Source organism: Eutrigla gurnardus (genome assembly GCF_963514095.1).
Source record: "Eutrigla gurnardus genome assembly, chromosome: 6".
In the NCBI taxonomy this organism is placed as follows: domain Eukaryota; kingdom Metazoa; phylum Chordata; class Actinopteri; order Perciformes; family Triglidae; genus Eutrigla; species Eutrigla gurnardus.
Window position 1 is genome coordinate 28,967,183 of NC_139920.1, and position 18,614 is coordinate 28,985,796.

At 43.3% G+C, this 18,614-nt stretch overlaps 1 protein-coding gene across 1 annotated transcript; it reads right to left on the reverse strand.

Annotated features, from left to right (window-relative positions):
* Nucleotides 1–932: 932 nt before the first annotated feature.
* Nucleotides 933–17,869, reverse strand: tnni3k (TNNI3 interacting kinase). Its single transcript, XM_084011094.1, has 29 exons — nt 17,733–17,869; nt 17,482–17,649; nt 17,307–17,399; nt 15,279–16,679; nt 14,383–14,586; nt 14,042–14,150; nt 13,788–13,873; nt 13,486–13,583; nt 12,670–12,780; nt 12,487–12,585; nt 12,259–12,397; nt 11,607–11,751; nt 11,412–11,516; nt 11,208–11,302; nt 10,977–11,126; nt 10,824–10,907; nt 10,687–10,743; nt 10,364–10,456; nt 10,228–10,285; nt 9,932–10,126; nt 8,782–8,886; nt 8,659–8,711; nt 6,782–6,834; nt 6,175–6,307; nt 5,652–5,761; nt 4,094–4,153; nt 3,847–4,016; nt 2,024–2,103; nt 933–1,227 (listed from the first exon to the last, which is right to left on the reverse strand). Exons 1-29 carry the CDS (start codon nt 17,803–17,805, stop codon nt 1,148–1,150), a joined length of 4,407 nt encoding a protein of 1,468 aa, XP_083867220.1. The 5' UTR covers nt 17,806–17,869; the 3' UTR covers nt 933–1,147.
* Nucleotides 17,870–18,614: the final 745 nt, after the last annotated feature.

Sequence of the window (18,614 nt, forward strand, 5' to 3'; positions counted from 1 at the left end):
GTTTCAGAATAAGACATTAATAAGTGATTTATAATGGCTTAAAAACAGCTAATATGCTACTAATATAAATGTTAATAAGAAACTATGGTTAATATGTGTTCCCTCATCTAAAGTGTTACATTTATGAAGACTATACATTTGAAAGCAGTTAGACAATCAGATGCTTCGTTAACATGTAAGAAACATTTTCCGTGATCAGGAAATCTAATGAGTTTGAAGTGAAAACAAGGTGAACGTAGTTTGGACAGAAGCCTGGAGGGTTTCCGTGCTTCTTAAATAGCCTTCATCCTTCGAGAGGAGGAAGCTGCATGATGAGTTTTGACTGCTGCATAACGTGTTTACAATAGAGCGTCTCTTCCTATTATTGGGAACAAAGAGGCGTCGTCGGTGCGAGGGATCGAGTGCAGCTGCTCTCACCTATTACCCGTAAACGGATACTCTTCCACTCACGCTCACAAACCCAGTGAATAATTCATGCTCGTCCCACAGCTTGGTTTGTCCCGCGTTCACTGATGTCGCAGCACTTTGATCCAGATCTGTCATTGTTATTGATCATATTAGTGCTCTGATAGAATTATGTGTTTGGATTGAAACCGAAGCTGAAACGGACAATTAATTTGTTATTCAGTTGAATGAAAGAGTGGTGAACCATCAAAGCAAAGACACAATGCTGCTGCCACACTACCTCTTATTTCAAAGATACCTGATATTTATTTGTGTTGCTAGTGTGGCTTTCTGACGCCTCATCTTTTCATTGGATTCATGTCAGCCATTGAATGTTGATCAAAAAATAAAACAAGGGAGATGGATATTAACTTTCTGCTTCTTCTTCTGGTTTTTTCTTCCTTTTTTTTTTTACTTTAATCTTGAATGAAGACGTGAGAATGCACACATTTGTATTTCAGATATATGCAAACCACAAATTTTACACGTACAGATTTTATAAAACAAAACAAAATATTTTTAAAAAACATAACGTACGTAACAAATAAACTTCTTATTCCACAAAACTAGCGATAATGGAACTAAAAATGCACTGTAAATGTATAAACCATCATCCAAATACAGCTGGTTAGCAATATCTGCTACGTCTACCGCTACATGTATATGGTTGCAGTTAAAAACCAATCTGGTGATCATGGAGGGTTCAGTTACTGTCCTCGAAGCTGCCGCTGCTGCTGTAAGAAGAGCAGAATCTCATGGTGCTCATGGGATCAGACACGTACCCTGAAAGAGACCAATAATCAATAACGACGCACCATTTATGGTCAGTTTAATGAATAATAATATTGACAGCATTAGTTCTTTACTACTGTTAACACTGAAATAAGGGTAATTTATTTGGACTTGATCCCACATACATTGTCCTGCTGCCAGAAATACTCAACTAAACAAATGTGTTTTCATCCGCCACTGAAAATAGTGACTAATTGACTAATTTGCATAAAACTACGCTGCCCGGCTGTTTGAGAATTTCCTTCATTGTAGAAATTAAATTTTTCCTGAATGAATCTGTGCATTAGTGGCTGTATATTTGGGGCTTAATTCCACAGACAGGGTAGGGAAGGTTGTAAATATATATAAGTATAATATTTTTGTGGGATTTGATCTTTGAGTGGGATTTGTTGACAATAATAAAAATATAGAATACCACCAGCCTCATCTTTCAAAGGTGCTATAGAAGAGATTGGGAGCATTTCTATTGCCTCTCAACAGCTCTCAACATGGCGATGGCTGAGCCAGCTGGTTGCAGCTAACAGTGCAAACATGGCAGAAGTGCTGACAGTGTTTTCCAAACAGGTATCTGCTACAAACAGTAGCAAAGACCTATTTGCTCATATAATAACGCTCTGAATATGGGATTTAGCACCGTTGTGAAGAGTCACAATATATGAAATTTAAAATAAAACAGAAATTTTGTAGAGAATAAAATAAATGATAAGATCAGGGGGGGATAAGACGATATTGAATAAGAACAACTCTTCGAAAGCACATTCCAAGATGACGCATTCTGAGAACAAACCGTTTCGATCAATCGGAGAAAACTGCATGTTCCTCCTGAGTTCCTCCAGTGAAAGCCCTCCGGACGCACGCCGCCGCTCACTGGAAATCAAATCAGCCCCAAACATGAATCCACAGCAAAGCAACACTTCTCCAGAAACATACACAGCTTCCTTTACATGGAGGAAGACAGAGGAGATGCAGTCAGACAGAAGCAGGGGAAATCTAATACTAACGTCACTTTCTCTTCAGGAGTTCCGTTGACAGAAGTGATGACAGGTTTGACGGGGCGAACACAATCTGCACACCATTTCTGCCGCTCAGCATTTGACATTTGAACACGTTTGGCCCGATCTGTGAAAGTGAACCTCCATGTGGATGAACTGAACCCTTTTGTTTGGCTTGTAAACACCGGGAGGTTCTTATCTCACTTTGATTTGGGCTTTACTGACAAGTCATTGCCACAACACAGTAACCACATCTCCTGTTTCTGGGTTCATAGTGACTGTTACCAGGCATCCACACACACACACACACACTCACACACACACACACACACACACACACACACAGAGATACATATACACACACACAGACACACACACACAGAGATACATATACACACACACACACACACGCCCAGAATGCCATGCATGTTTTATTGCGTCTGCTTTCCTTTGTTTCCTGTTCGGTTTCCGAGCAACTCTGATCCTCACAGAGTATCTTAACTGGTTTACGTGTTTCTGGCGTAACGATTGTTCACAGGGAGCCGTTTTCACAAAGCCGGTCCATATTAGAGCCCAGAACACAATGTTTGTGGGATTCTCGTTGGCAGCGTTTTAAGCTGAAACATTAACTGAACTTCCCCTTGGAGGAAAACGACCTCGGATGTCTTGGTGGGAAGTTCCCGGATCAAATTGTGTAGATTATTATTCACACACAAACGTATCTGTTAAATGCAACTTTAAGGGGAACCTTTTAGTTTGCATTTAGTCTTTAACCTTATAATTGACCTTTATTATGGCTGTAAATGCAGCTGGGCGTTTAACAGTTGTTGGATAACAAATATGAATTAGATCCTGATTTTATTTTCTCTCAGTTCTGTCTGGAAGGTCGGTTTGAGAAAGACATCATTTGAAGAAGGTTGTATTTGTTTAGACAGGAACATTTTCAAAACTCTTCAGGAACTATCCACCAAAATGAGTCTGGAAGTAAACCTGAGGCATGAAACGAAGCCTCGGAATCATGCAGAATGTTCCATCTTTGTCAATTTGTTCCACTTGTGAATGTTTGTATGTTGGATGGAAACAAATGCATCCTTACACTTCCTGATCCAGTATGTCGGGTTTGATTCTGTAGGAGTGTGACACATGCAATGGCTGTGTTTTATATGAATTTTGACGATATTTAAGTAAATGAATTACTAACCTAAGTGAGGCCACAGTCATGTTGTCATGTGTTGCTGAGTCACTGAACTAGGAAGACACATCAGCAGAGTTATCAGTGGGTCATGGAAGGGTTGTCCTCCAATCAGAAGATTGACGGTTCGAATCCCGGCTCCTCCAGTCTACATGCCAAAGTGTCCTTGGGCAAGAAACTGAACCCCCAAATTGCCCGCAATGCTGCGCCATCGGTGTGTGAATGAGTTAGATCCTGATGTGAGGCGGCTCCTCTGCCATCAGTGTGTGAATGTGTGAACGGGTTAAAGTGACTGAATGTAGTGTAAAGCGCCTTGAGTAGCTAGTTAGCTAGAAAAGTACTATATAAATGCAGGTCCATTTATCATGGAAACAACCTGACTAGAACCTGACTGGCTGAGTGTGAACGTGGCTTGACTCCTCCTACCTCTGGGACCAGTAGGCGTAGGCCCGCGTGTTGAGAGCGTACTCCAGCTCGAAGCGAGAGCGCAGGGCGGCCACGTGGCTCCGGCCGGGTCCTCCTCGCGCCAGCAGACAGTCGGAGGAGGAGGAGGGCGACAGGGAGCCGCTGCTGTTACTGGAGGCTGGAGACATCAGCTGCCACAGAAACAACATCATCACATGCACCGCGGGGTTGAACCGGATGACATGAGAAGATACGGGATGGGGTATACCTCGACGTTGCACAAGCATTCCTCCAGGTTGGAAACCACTTCAGAGAAATCGGGCCTGTCCTAAAATCAGAAAAAGATAAACTCTAATTCATCCTCTCAGCTGCAGTTTGTTTCAGGTTCCACACACAGAAAGCAAAGGTGAACTCTGCGTCAGATCTCCCTCCTCACTGTAAAAGAACAAACACCGCCACCGCCGGAGCTGCTCAATTATACATCACATCATCAGATCGAGGCCACGCTGCTTTTTAATCCAGCAGACCAAAGAAACACAAGAACACGAGCACAAAACTACAAACATGAACACATTTGGATTTGATTTTTCCCCTTGGATTTTAGATTATAGCAGAAAACAGATACTGAACCAGATACTTGTTCAGCCGGATGATGTCACCACCACCACCAAGCTAAAACTAGCATGATGACGTTTAGTTGTCCCTAGTGTAACGATGCATCGATGAATGGATTGTCAGTCCTAGATTCAACTAAATCGTTCTGCTAAAATAAATAAATAGAATGAATCACTTTAGTTTCACTAATAATCAATATAAATGCGTTAAATCTTATGAATTATGATTAATGTTTGAAGACGTTTAAGACACTCTCCCCTGCCAGCATGTAGCCGATTGAAAAATGGTAAAATAACTGAGCAATATTTAATTACATTTTTGTATTCAGCATGAAATATTATGCAGGACTACTTTTTTAGAATAAATATGTTTAATAAGTAATTCTGTGGTTTGTTTATTTGTTTACCTTTCAGAAGAAAACAGATAGTCTCACTCGCATTATTGCATGTTTATTTCATGGATGTAGAATTTTGGTTAAAAGTTACTAAATCTTCCACAAAAAAAATTACTCCTTGAATCGAATCGCTGTGAAGCCAAAGATTCAAACCCCTAGTTTTTTATTTCATTTCGCTAAAGTTTCAAAATTCACAAGTGGAGTATTTACTGATATATTTTATGTTGTAGTGCAACACTTTAAATCTCTTCAGCTTGTGTTAACCAAAGCCTTATTTCAAGGCATCAAAACCAAAAGTCCAAATAAAAAAAAAACAGCTTGAGGCGAGGGAAACAGAAGAACCCATTTCCAAGTTTTAGGACTCGAAGAACAGACTTGTGCTGCAGTTTAATGGTCTTAAAAAGCAATCAGGAAACCTGTGACCGTGTTCTGATCACGCTCTCCTTACAGTGTTTTCACAAAGTTGTACTGGGACGAGGCCATCGCAGAGGGAGCAAGCAATTGGTTGGCAGCCTTCTAACTGGGAAAACAGGGAGGAGGCGTACCAACATGCTCGGTCGTGCGCCTTAATGAGGCAGAGAGCAAAAACATGCCTGGCTAATTAAGAACATCAGACACCGAGGGAGGACGCTTATAAATGTGAACAGCCGTGCAATAATGTGTCACCTGGGGGACACGCGTTTGCAGGAGCTGCTGACTCAGCATCAGGTGCATCTAATGACATCAAAGGATGCTATAGGTGAGGTTATTTGACAGATTGAATACTGTGAAATGTGCTGTGGATTCATTGATCTGATGATATAAAGGTGTGGTTTACCTCCGGGCAGGCGTTCCAGCCTCTCATCAGGAGAGCAGAGATGGGTTTGGGGATGGAGTAGCCAACGGGAGGCCGGATGTGATGGTAGGCCATGTCTGCTGCGGCGGCGGCTGTGGGAAGAAGAACGTCTTCAATCTACTTCCGTTGAGTACGATTTTCATTCCGTCTTTGTGTTATATTTGATTTTTTGTGTTTAAGATAACCGTGGCTCTCTGGATGGAAACTCTTTGCTCCGGACTGAAATATCTCAACAACTATGACATTGATCGCCAGATATTTTGTAGAGACATTGAATGTATCATGATTGAAACTCCAATTAAGCCTAATGAAATGCAAGCATCAGGTGCTGACTGTGTTATTTACACCTGCTCAGATGGTGATGTTAGGGGGGAAAAGGTGAATAATGTACGAAAACTCTTGTAGGTTCCCCTTACAAGCACACACACACACACACACACTCTCACACACACACACACACACACACACACACATGCACTCTATCACCTGATGTGAAGAAAAATACCAGGTTTCAAGTGAGCGAAGGGGATTTCTCCGGTAAGCAGCTCCCACAGACACAGGGCGTAGCTGAACATGTCTGCCTTCACAGAGTAGCGAGTACACTGGGTGAACACCTCCGGAGCCATCCAACGCAGGTTCTGTACAACACACACATATGCACACACACACACACACGATACAGGCAGTGAATATGTATTGCTTCGGGGAGATTCAGGCCGTCGCACACGTGAAACGAGGCCCGGTTGCCGACATAAACACTGTGTCCCAGCAAGGGCAAGTAGTTCCTCCCAACAGGCAGCTCCCAGGAGACGTAACACACTTAACACCAAACTGCAGGCCAAGCACTTTGGGCAGTGATGAGTCAGCACATTAAGAGCAAATCTGCATGACGGCAGTTTTTCTGTTTTTAGCTGGTGGGGTGATTGATGGCAGGTGCCAGCAGAAGCTCTGGCTTGAATAACAGTAGAATACAAAGAGTGCCTTCTTCTGCTGTGGATGCTGCAGATGGTGTGAGCGGGTTTTTGCAAAAGAAAAAAAAATAATTCCAAAAGGTTTTGTGTGTCATAAAAATAAAAAAAATAAAAAATCAAAGAGAGGAAAAAGGCACTGACCCCCGGCTGCTTGGTCATGTTATCCTCGTCCACAGATCGTAGGAATCTAGATTCTGGAGAGGAAGAGAGAAGGCAGATTAGCTGTACTTTGATTGAGACTTTATTCAAATTAAACTGAGCAAAATAACATCTCTGATAACTAGAAGAACCCTTTTAGTACTTTCATTATGCCAGGCCGCCTGGATCTTTTTGTCTTTTTTTTTTTTTTTTGCAATAAATGTGTCAGAAAATGTCTTTATTGTAAATTATTTTACCCCTTTTTTCAGGAGAACTTTCCAAATCTGTAATTGTAAAGTTTTTTTTATTTTTTATCCCAGATTGAGCAAAACAGGTTAAAATATAAACTAATACAATTATAACAATTAAAACTACTTACTTCAGTAGTCACATTGTTTTTGAGCCTTTGCCATCACTTACTAAAACCAACCGGAAGTGAGTCAGTTACGCCGTTATGTCGACAGAGGGCGCCCTCCGAGTTACCGCGCCGAGTCAACAACGGTGAAGCAGTTATCACGTGACAGTGTTCCCCTGCAGCCGCACCGCCGGAAGTGCCGCCTCTGGTAAGCTAACGTTAGCTTCTCACTGCTGTTCTGCTAGTTTTAGTTGTGTGTTAGCAGCAAAGTCACTTTTGTTGTGGTTTCTAAATGTAAAGTGTTTAAAGGGAAATTAATTTGATGCTTAAAGTGTCTTAATATCTAACATTTTACTACAAGAGAAGATGTTACTAGAGATAATTAAGTGATTTGTCAAGTAGCATTTTCGCTAATTGTGTACTTTGTTTTACTGCTCAGAGTATTTCTGCTATTGTTTACTCAATTGTTAAGAAATGTACTGTTTCTACAGAATAATACCATTTGCTTCTCTGAGAGTAATAAGGTTTGTAGGTTTAATATCTAGTATGTAAAATGTGTGTTTTATTGCTTCCTCAAATATCAGCTGAAGCAGTTTAATCCTGTTTTCATGTGTAATATTTGTGTTAATATAGGCTGAACATATTTTGCTATAACAAAATAATTCCAATGTCATTAAAGAATGTTAAGTTTTAGCATTCAGACATTTATAGATCTACATTCCCATTGGTCGGATGAATCCTCTGCTTTGTGGAAGGATCGTTACCTGGATTGGTACCAACTAAAACCTACAGTATGTATAGACATAACATCTGTTAACATCTGTCACAGTTACTTGAAACTGTAGAGAAATCTGGAATAATGACCGATAGTGATCACCAAACCAAACTCATTTAAATAGCACATTTTCTTTGGTTCAGAGGGTTTGTTTTTTTCATATCCATTAAATTAAAGGAGCTGTTGTGGTCATTACACAGGTAAAGTTTCAAAAACAGAGTAGAGAAGAAAGCAAGCAAACTGACAGCAAATATCTTTTTTTTTTTGTGACCCTCAATAATAAATCATTAACTGATAACCAGCAATATTAGTGCCACTGACCTGCAACCTATGGTCTACGCTTTGGAATTAAAAAAATCCATTCAGTCTATCAGTCGTAGGCCTGCATAGAAATTGACCAATGGGAGCCATTGCTCCGGAAGGCTCCCATTGGCTCGTACCCTCCATCCAATCCCCTCGTCTCCCCTGCTCCTCGTCATCCCGCATCGTCAAATCGTGGACACTGAGGGGAGGGGCTTGGTTGGGGGGGGGGGGTGCTTTTTTCAACTCTGTCTCAGAATGTAGACGATAGCTTTAACTGATGCTTATTGTCTGTTAACGGTTAATTATTAACATCCCTACAGTGAGGGTGAGTTTTATTGCTAAGGAAATCAACATGATCTCTCTCTCACAAATGTAGTTTTTTATTTTTTTATTTTTTTAATGCTTAATGCAGCTTTAATTCCTTGTACACTGCAAAATATCTCTTACCTCCAAAATCAGCCACTACGGCATGTCCGTCCTCGTACAGCAGAATGTTGTGGCTGGAAGGAACACATGTATTAATGACACCAGTTGCCATCCCAGCATACACCCCGTTACCACGGCACCCACCTGTTCAGGTCCCTGTGGATGATAGGCTGGGTGAGGTTGTGCAGGTACTCCATGCCCTTGGCCACGTCGATGGCGATGATGAGCTTGGACTGCAGGTCGATAAGCCTGTCCAGTGACACATCATTAAAGCAGCGACCACTTAGTGCCAGATCAATGGTGCCTGCCAATCACTCACAGCACTTTACACAGATCAATAGGACGGTGCATGAAGACGGCACCTGGCCACACAGTTAGAGGAACACTTCATCTGGATCAATGATGATCCCGGCCGAAGGGGGGCGCTTCCAAGGAGGATAATGAGACCCGAAACCATGTCCTTGTTAGACACTGAGGAACTCCTTAAGGTAGTTTGAGCTCTTTTAGGGCGCTGTATCTGGATTTAGTCACCGTTAAAGTGAATAAAACACACCTGAGGTTGACTGCATGGGATTTTAACTTCTAGTTTTCTACTATTTAAGCATCATTTGCTGAATTTAACAAACAGAAACACATTTAAGGGCCCAAACATTTTCAGTTTGAGTATTTGGACTCTGTTTCCTAGTTTCTAGTTGGTCGTGGTGCATTGGACTGCATTATGATGCAATGTGTCCCTTATGGCAAAAATCGCCAAGCATCGTAGAATCAAGACATTTCCACACCTTTAGTTGTTTCTGGATTTCTGTATTTAATCTACCGTGTGATGACTTTAATCGTGCAACGTGTTCGATAATACTGAATGAAGAAAAATCTTTGGCCTCCTCCCATACCAGATGTATTTTTAATACATCTGAAGCCTAAAATGTAAGTCATATATGCCGGGGAGCCTACAGTGTTGACTGCCTTGTGACTTTTACAATGGTTTATTTTTACATTTAAAATAGTATCTAATATAGGCCAAGCTTACACATATTTTGTTGGTGTTGATAATACTCAAATAGTTTATGCAGGATGCTTAGGATCCCACTCTAGACCAGATATCGGAATTAAAAAAAAATAAAAATTAGGAAATGCTGCTCCTTCTTTCATCCGTTTTCTACTTTTTCTTTCAAAAAAAGGAGCTATAAGGAAGTGTTTCTTTCTATCTTTCTGTAGTTGTAAGTGCCAAAAATGGTTGGAAGTTGTAAAGTTTCGTGGCGTAAGTGTGTCACTAGGTGATATAGCGTATCCTCACCTCTTCTGTTCGTGCAGCAGAGAGAACAGGGAGCCTCCAGAGACGTACTGAGTCACGATGGCGAACTGGCTGGGGTCGTCCAGACACGCCCCCACAAACTGAATGATGCACGGGTGGTTGAGGCAACAGAGGATGGAGACCTCTCTGCAGAACATGTCCACATCTGACTTGGAGCAGTATGTGTTGGCCCGATAGCTGCAAACAACAGTGGATATCAAAGAGCTCATCAGTTTTTACCCTTTTAGCAAAGGTGGGATGTGAAATATCATCTTTACGTAAGAAGAAGAGAGAAGTACCGTTTTATGGCGACGATTTTATTTCTGCATTTGCCTCTGTAGACTCTTCCAAAGGAGCCTGAGTGTTAAACAGATGTGATGCTGAGTTATATCATCTGATTGTCTGAAGCTAAGAAAACACAACGAACAGAGTTACCTGATCCAATGATTTCATTGAACTCCAGCTCAGACAGCTGGAGTTGGAAATGAGAAGGGAGGCTGGCCCGGAGCAGGAGAACTTCTGCCTTCTCTGAAAATGGAGACAAAACATGTAAATGTTATCTCATCAATGGAAAGCTTTGCTGCCGTTAAATGCATCATTTCCCCACAAAGAAAACTGCTCTTTTGAATGGAATGCACTTTCCAGGATGATCTGCTCTAGGCACATTTGAGAATCACTTTATTTCTCTGTAAAGCGGTGAATTCAAAAAGGCATGTCATCCAATTCAGATGATATGATGCTCCACTCCACCTCGCTACCTTTAGTCATGCTTTTGATCTTTCCCAGAGGAGATGGGACGGAAACGTAAGACCCATCTGGAAGAGAGACAGAAAACTGGCTTGACTCTTGTGATTTCTTTCGGTTGGATGATCATGTGTAGAGGTGGGTGACTCACCCCTCCCCGGCTGGGAGTACTCATTGCAGGGGGAGTCATCTGGACGTTTGTAATGTTTCAGCAAGGTGACGATGGCATCGTGACCTGACGAGGATACGCATATATTAGTTTTCATCCAGTCTTCTCTGGCAGCTTATCAGCACAGAGACAGACCTTTTTCATAGGCCCACATCAGACAGGTCTGCTCATCCTTCTCCCCACTGGACCTGCTGGGGTCGCATGCCACCAGGTTCATGTCTGCCCCGCTGTCCAGCAGGAACTGCACCAGCCGGATGTGGCCGTGAAAGCAGGCACTGTGTAGAGCTAAACATGAGTATTTATTAATCAGTTATAGTTATAAAACACACCTGGTTTAATCTTTTTGCATGCGGAGCTTTGAGGCACCTGTGTGTCCATCTCTGCCCTGATGGTTGATGCTCATGGCATTCTGGCTCAGCAGGAACTTGACCATCTCCAGGTCTTTCCCATAGGTGCACGCACTGTGACAGAAGACACACTCATCGTCACCTCGTGTCTATGTACAGCATGTGTTTGCATCAGTGTTTCTGGTGTTTAGACTCTCAATAAATACAGCATGTGAGACAATACCTATGAAGCACCGTCTCACTGAATATGTTCTCCTTTGGCAGACTGTCTGCGCCGGAATGCTTTATAATCTCCTTCACCGCCTCAAATTTCCCATTATAGCAGGCCCTGTTGAGACATTAAATGCAGCACTTCATCTCTGCTTCATGTCATCTTCCAGAAGCTCGTAGAAGGATAGTGACACTGTAATGTGTTTACAAGTGCAGCGGCGTGTCCCCGTAGATGTTGACGGAGTGAGGCTGCACCTCAAAGTTGCCCTGCAGGAGGAAACGCACGACCTCGTGGTGACCAAAGCGGGCGCAGAAGTGGAGAGGAACGTGATCTTCGTTGTCCTGAGCATTAACTGGAGAAAAGAGCAGTGAGGTTAAGGAGTTATGAAGGGAAAACGCAGATATCTCCACACGGTTTGGCCTCTCATTTACACGAAAACCCCGTTTTTATCACAGAAAACAATGATTTCTAAAAAGAGATTTATGATAATGCCGGTTATGTGTTGTTGTGTCAACTTGGAAAAACAGGTTTTAGGTTCTCAAGCGTCACAGGAAGTCGCTCGTGTTAATGGTTGTTGTTGATTCTGAGGATTCTGATTGGCTTGCATGGCTTTCATCCTTCTCCCTACACTGCCCCCCATAGGTTTGGCATCGTTATAACGGCGCTCGACAGCGGATTTATGCAGGTTGATGTAAATGACAACTTTTGAGAAAAATGTGTGCACAATGTTATTTTTGAAAAGGTAGGGGGGGAAATATTATATTATTATAATATTATATTAGTTTCTCTAAATTTCCTCGCTAAACGTGGCCTAACTCAGGGCCATCTTTACTCAATGCATGGAAGCTTGAAGGCTCACCGTTAGCTTTGCTCCCTTCCCCCGTCAGCAGCTTGATGATGCTGAGGAAACCCTTGGCTGCAGCCAAGTGCAGCGGCCGGTCACCCACCTCACCGCTCGCATTGACATCCGCTCCGAACTTTAACAGCAGCTTAGTCACCTGAAAGGCAGAGTGAGACGAGGAGATGATTTCAGATGAGAAACATGTTTGTATTGATGTCAAATTAACGGTCAATATGGGAACTTTACCTGCTCATGTTTGTTATAAGAAGCGATATGCAGCGGGGTGAAAAACACGGCATCCTGGACATTTACATTGGCTCCGTGCTGCAGGAGTATATCTGCTGCCTGGCAGAGAAAACAAATAAAGGCAATAAAGCTGCTGATCATTTTTCCTCACTGTAATTGAAGACAGAAATGCCCAGCTCTCACCTCGTGGTGCCCAGCCAACGTGGCGACATGCAGGGCCGTGAGGGCGCCGTAGCCCACCTGCTGCACGTCGGACCCTCCATGGAGGAGTGCAGTCAGCAGCTCGGCATTATCCTGTGGTTCAGAGGATTCACAGGCCAGAATATAAAGCCATTCAAATGACTATCAGCTGCAACATTGAAGGGATGTACTCATTAATGCATCCATAATCATAATACTCCAACGACATATTGTGTACTTTTGGTACTAAAGCATATTTGATGCTAATGTTTTGTACTTTTTTTTTCTACAATATGTTTATTAAGTTTTTTCCCAAGTAGTATAAGGAGACAAAAACTAGGAGTAAGAAATTATGCCAAAATGAAAATAGAAAATAAAATAAAAGGAAAAAACAAACAATGACATGTATTGTTGCATCACTAGTACTCAAAATTAACACAAAATATATCAAGGAAGGGGTGAGTAGTCTATTGTGAATGTCACAGTTGCTCAAGGTCTGCATCAAAATGAGCAAGATGGTCCAAGAATGGCTGCCAAATCTTTTAGAATTTATTATTATCTGTCAAACTATATCAGATTTTCTCCATGTGTAATACAGATATGTTTTGTACTAAAGAAGAGTTTGAACTTTTACTTGTAACATAGTATTTCTACACTGTGGTATTGCTACTCTCATTGAAGTAAACGATCTGAGTACTTCTTCTACCACTGGTGCTTGCACTCCACCATGTGGCAGGAAGGTTCTTTGCCACACGACACAAGCAAGACAAAGACACGGATGCACTTAGAAAACATGTGAAACTATTGAATTCTCCTCACCTTGTAAGCAGCCAGGTGAAGTGCAGTGAATCCGTTCCTGGACAGTCTGGAAGGACGCAGGCCTTTGAGCATCAGGGTGCGGATATGGGCCTTGCTACCTGCTCACAAATCCTTCATATTATAACTTATTTATTGTGAATTTACACTGAATGTTCACATGTATGTCATATCTCCTGTTTCCATTTCTGCGACCAACATCAGAGAGGTCATCTTCAGACATGTCAGTCAGTTCACAGTAATCCTCCCTTCCACTGCCACATTTTGTCGAGGCGTTATTAATAGACCCTGGCAGTCATGCATACCTCCACACACGCAGCAGAGATGCAGCAGCGACAGCCCCTTCTCTGTCCGGTAGCTGTAGTTCACCTTCCGAAACGCTTCATCGGAGCTGAGCCACAGAAAATCAACATCAACCCTCTTTTGAGAAATGACACCCCTGACTGACACAGAAAAGTAAGCCCACTGAAGAGAACACAGGCATGAAAAGCAGAACTGGATACATTAAAATGCAGTTCATTCTATTCCAGTTTTAAAAATTGGAAAATGTTTTGTTCACCTGAAAGCAAGGTTGAGCTCTGCAAGCTCACTTTCTTTGAGCTTGAGGTCATCGTCCAGCTTTTCAACGATGACAGAATAGGACTCCCCCACCTTCTTCTTCCACTCGTCTTCACAGCCAGGGTTAGACATAACAATTTAATATTTCCATTTCTTACTACTGCCCATGTGCATAAATACAAACTGTATTTGAGCGTTACCATATAATTGGCAGTCACCACAGTTTGAAAAGGTCAGTTTGTGATGGAGAATGATGACACAAATCCCTTGTTTTCTGTCCTGTGGACACATCTGACGTTAACAGTAAATCCCCAAACAATCCCAAACACACGGAGCAGTTACCTGTGCACGTCTGAGACGGTCTGGATTTGTAATTTCCCATTGATGAGGTCTCTATTCTCTTGTAATATGTGCTGTATAGTTTGCTACGGCAGTAATACAATCGCTCACTCTGCCACAATATCACAGGTCCAGATAAAGCGGGGGGATCATGGCTGGAGGCTAAAAATAAACACCTTTCAGTGGAATGTCCAACAACTACAACAACTGATCTCCCTCCATATGACAGCAGGTGGGTTTCAGTGTGACTGTGTGTGTACTCTCAATTTATTATATATATAGGCTATGACAGAAGAATGACATACATGACTGAAGTATATACTGATATTTATACAGTATATATGTGTGTGTGTAATATATATACATTTATACAGTATATATGTGTGTATACACTGTTATAAAGGTGGAATATTTCAGACACAATCCTCTGTTTATTCCTATTTAAATGCATCAGTGATCACTGTTGAGCAGGCGCCATGATTACATTGTGTCCCAGTTACCCAGGTGAAATTAATTCATGCATAACATTTGTTTGGCCTATAAAAATACATTTGCAAATTATTCCAACTTCATGGGCGACCCTATATATACCTGTATATTTTCTGTCATAGCAGGAGAACCATAGGTGTAATTAAAAACATTAACAATGGCTGAAGTGGCAATTCATAATTAATGGTTATTACACCTGACCAAAAATGAAGAAATATAAAGTGCCCTTATTATTACAGTGTTATAAGACGATGGTCATGAGATGAGATGAAGAGCACAAAGCTTCTAAAAGACACCAGGAAGTTATTTTTCCAATTACAAAAACATAGAAAACTCAGTCCTGAAAATGATTTTTTATTGAATGAATGCTATTTTCTCGTACTTAAACTGACACAATCTAAATCAGTAACTTGGATAGCTGGGTTGGCTCTGTGAGATGTCTTCATAGAGTCCCTTCCTGAACTTCAGCATCTCCTCCAGGTTCTTCCACTGTAAGGACTCCTGCATGGACACCAGCTTTGAGTCTTTGGGTAAGGCGATGGTGGAGCCGCCCAGGGCGGCCTGCAGCATCTCCAGAGACACCGATGAGGAGCGCTGCTGATCAGAGCAAACGGGGAACAAACAAGCGTTCCACAAGCTGCGGCTGGACGCATCACCGGAGAACCTGAGGTCTTGGTTCCTCAGACCCCAGCGGGACAGACACTCTGCAAGGCTGAGACCACACAGCTTCAGCTCTTCCATGGCTTCCACGGCACGCTTCAAGTTGTCGTCGATCCCAAAGACGACGGTTACGAACCCCGTTTGGTGCTCGTGATTGACGCACAGAGAATGCACGAAGACTCCGTCGGGCACCGAGAGGCCAGCGGCGACCCGGCAGCCGCTGACGATGGAGCGCCCGCCGACCGAAGCTCCCACTCCCAGTCTGGAGTACTCCACCACCGATCCAGCTGCCAGGGAGCAGCCGGGGTCGATGACGCTGTGCATGACGCAGCATCCCGAGGAGGGCCTTTCATTCGTGTTCACGCTGAAGGCAGACGACAGGAGACCCAGCTCACTCCTCAGCACCGAATCCTCGGTGAGGTGGAACAGGTACTCCGACGTGGTTCCGACGTGAAAAAACTTGGAGTTGTTCAGGAGGATGACGTTCAACGGAGTCCCTTTCAGGAGATGGAAGATCTTTTGGCGCACTTCCACCAGACTGGCCTCCTCTCTGGTTACGTTGGCGGTGTTGCTGGTGTAATCTATCGTGGCTCTCGGGCCCAGAGCTTGGAGAAAGTCTCCGTACGCGTCTACCTCGCAGTCCAAAGGCCCCAACTCCTTCAGCAGGTCAAGAAGAGACTTTGCGGTGTTAAAGTCGACATAATACGTGCTGTCTGTGTAGACGAACTCAGCGTCAGAAAGAGAAAAACCACCACTCTGTCTTTTACAGACGGCTCCGCTGTCTCGCATCTCGGCGACGCTCGGCTTGTGCAGGAAGCGCAGGCAGGAAGTATTCTCCATCTCGTAGTCACCCGACCTTTGGTTCGACTCCAACACAAACACTCCGTGGGTCGTCCCGACGGACAGCGGGGAGGGGTGGGCTAACGCCGTGAAGCCGGGTCTGTCGAACCTCACGCCCTCGTCCTCCGCGGTGCTGTACAGCTCGATGTCGTCGGCACAGGTCACCAGAACACCGGGGCTCATCTGGGATGGGAAGTCCACATACATGGCCAGTTTGAGCTCCAGCATCTGGTAGAGCGGGGCGCCCAGCGGCACGGCGGTGAAGATCTTCCCCAGGGCGCTGGCGCTGGGCAGACGCTGACTCAGCCCTCCTGTGTGTGAGGAAACGCCACACACATGTGCATTATTTAAAATGTTCAACTCCTCAAAGGAAAAACATTCAATTAACATTCATTAATTATTCATTTTGTTTATTTTAAAACCCCAAAAACGTGTCAACAGAATATTTTGGAAGATGCTTAAAATCAAAAATTCATGTTCATTCATGTTTTTGTGTCCTTGTGTGTTCGAGTGTACATGAGATACTGTGTTAATTACATGATAATGTAAGAGAACGAGTGTGTAGGGAGTGTGTGCTCAGTCTTTCACCTCGTTAGACCCTGATGTGTTGCTGTACTTTATTAATCATAGATTATGTTTGGTTCTTTAATGTGGATGGTTGATTTACTCATGCACCAGCAACAGTGACTGTGTTGGAGTTTAAATGACAGATCACATGTTAAAAACGTGGTTTACTGTCTTATAGAGCAGTACTTTTATAGGATGTAAGCATGTGACCCGTCCAGGGAGACGGAGGTCATCATTGCATATTCCTGATTGTTCATCACTATGGATTTGTTTTGCCTTTTTTTTAATAGTAAATGAACCGACATGCTTTGGAAGAAAAACAGAAGAAGAGATGATTTATTTGAGCTTTATTTAAGCAACAAAAGTCAAACCTGCGTGGATGAGGATGACCCTCAGCCTGCTGAGATCCTCCCCGTAGATGTCATCCAGCTGCTGCAGCGCATACAGAGTGGAGCCCCCGTTCCCTATGAATAATCATATTAATAATCAGAATAATGTGGTGCTTTGTTGACAGTGACATGAAGCTGGAGAGCCGGACTCACTCACCTATCTTGGATCCAGGCGGATCCGAGAAGACCCTGTAGTGGAGTCCGAGGGGAAGCTCCTTCCGGTCCAGCTTCTCCCGGACCTGCAGCTCGTAGGCGTGTCTCTGCCTCCCGTCCACGGCCGTCAGCACCACCACGTCCCAGAACTCCCCGGGCTGCAGCTCCCGAGCTTCACGGGAACACAACAACAAGCGTCTACGTCGGTGAGGCCACGCCCACTTCCACAATAACACGCAGTTGCACGAAACTCACCTCGCAGGGATTCGAACCGCCGGAGTTTCGCTCGTGTCGCGGTCTGTAACTTCGTGGCACATTGCTGAGTCATGCTGTCGGTGGAAATACTGGTCAGCGGTTCCGAAGCCAAACCTTTCCGTCTGTCCTGCTTCCGGGTCACGTGGCCGGTTGTGTTTACAGCGTAGGGGCGGGGTTTGAACGGAGCACGTGGTGAGGGTTGAGCTGCAGTCGACATGATTTCACGAATTACCACTGATGTCAACAAATCAGCTTTAGTCAGCTAATGAGTATAATAAAACATCTATTTTTTGCAATCTACTCCCTGAATGTAGCCTGTTAAATTAATCTGTGACGTTAGTTATATTGATCAGAAATAGCAGAGTATCATTTATTTAAAAAGGTGCCAAAAGTCACTGTTTATATGCCATCATGTTGCTCGACAACATCAAGAGGCTTGGTAGCATTCATTTGCATTAAAATGCATATAATTACACACAACATTCTCTTTTACATAAGCCACGCTGAGAAAATCTCCATGACAACAATGTGTGGAAATCTCCATGGATTGGTTGTTGATATCTCAGTCATGCTAAAAAAAAAAAAAAGGAAGCTTGTACACAATTCTAGATACTCGAGGAGCAAGCTGGGTCAAATTTTTGTCACAGATCAGACGTCGTCCAGTAATAAGACGTATAACTTATCCATCCATGGTTATCTGAACACCGTTCAAACCATTTTGCTCTCCCAGATGACGACTAACAGATTGCAGGCGGACCACGAGCAAAAGGAGTTGGCGAACCAGTCTATGGAGCCGAAGCACCAAGAACCAAAGATAGAAAGCCCTCTGGCAGAGGCAGAAGGAGCAGTCGGATGGAGTCTGAAAGTGTGAGGAGCCGGCGG

Bases quoted from the DNA above. Each gene is read 5' to 3' on its own strand.
- tnni3k (XM_084011094.1), bottom strand. From the start codon at position 17,805: ATGACTCAGCAATGTGCCACGAAGTTACAGACCGCGACACGAGCGAAA. The intron at 12,781-13,485 runs GTGAGGAGAATT...TCTGAACCACAG, and splicing joins TTCACCTGGCTGCTTACAAG to GATAATGCCGAGCTGCTGAC. The intron at 5,762-6,174 runs GTATTTTTCTTC...TTCTTCCCACAG, and splicing joins CTTCGCTCACTTGAAACCTG to CCGCCGCCGCAGCAGACATG.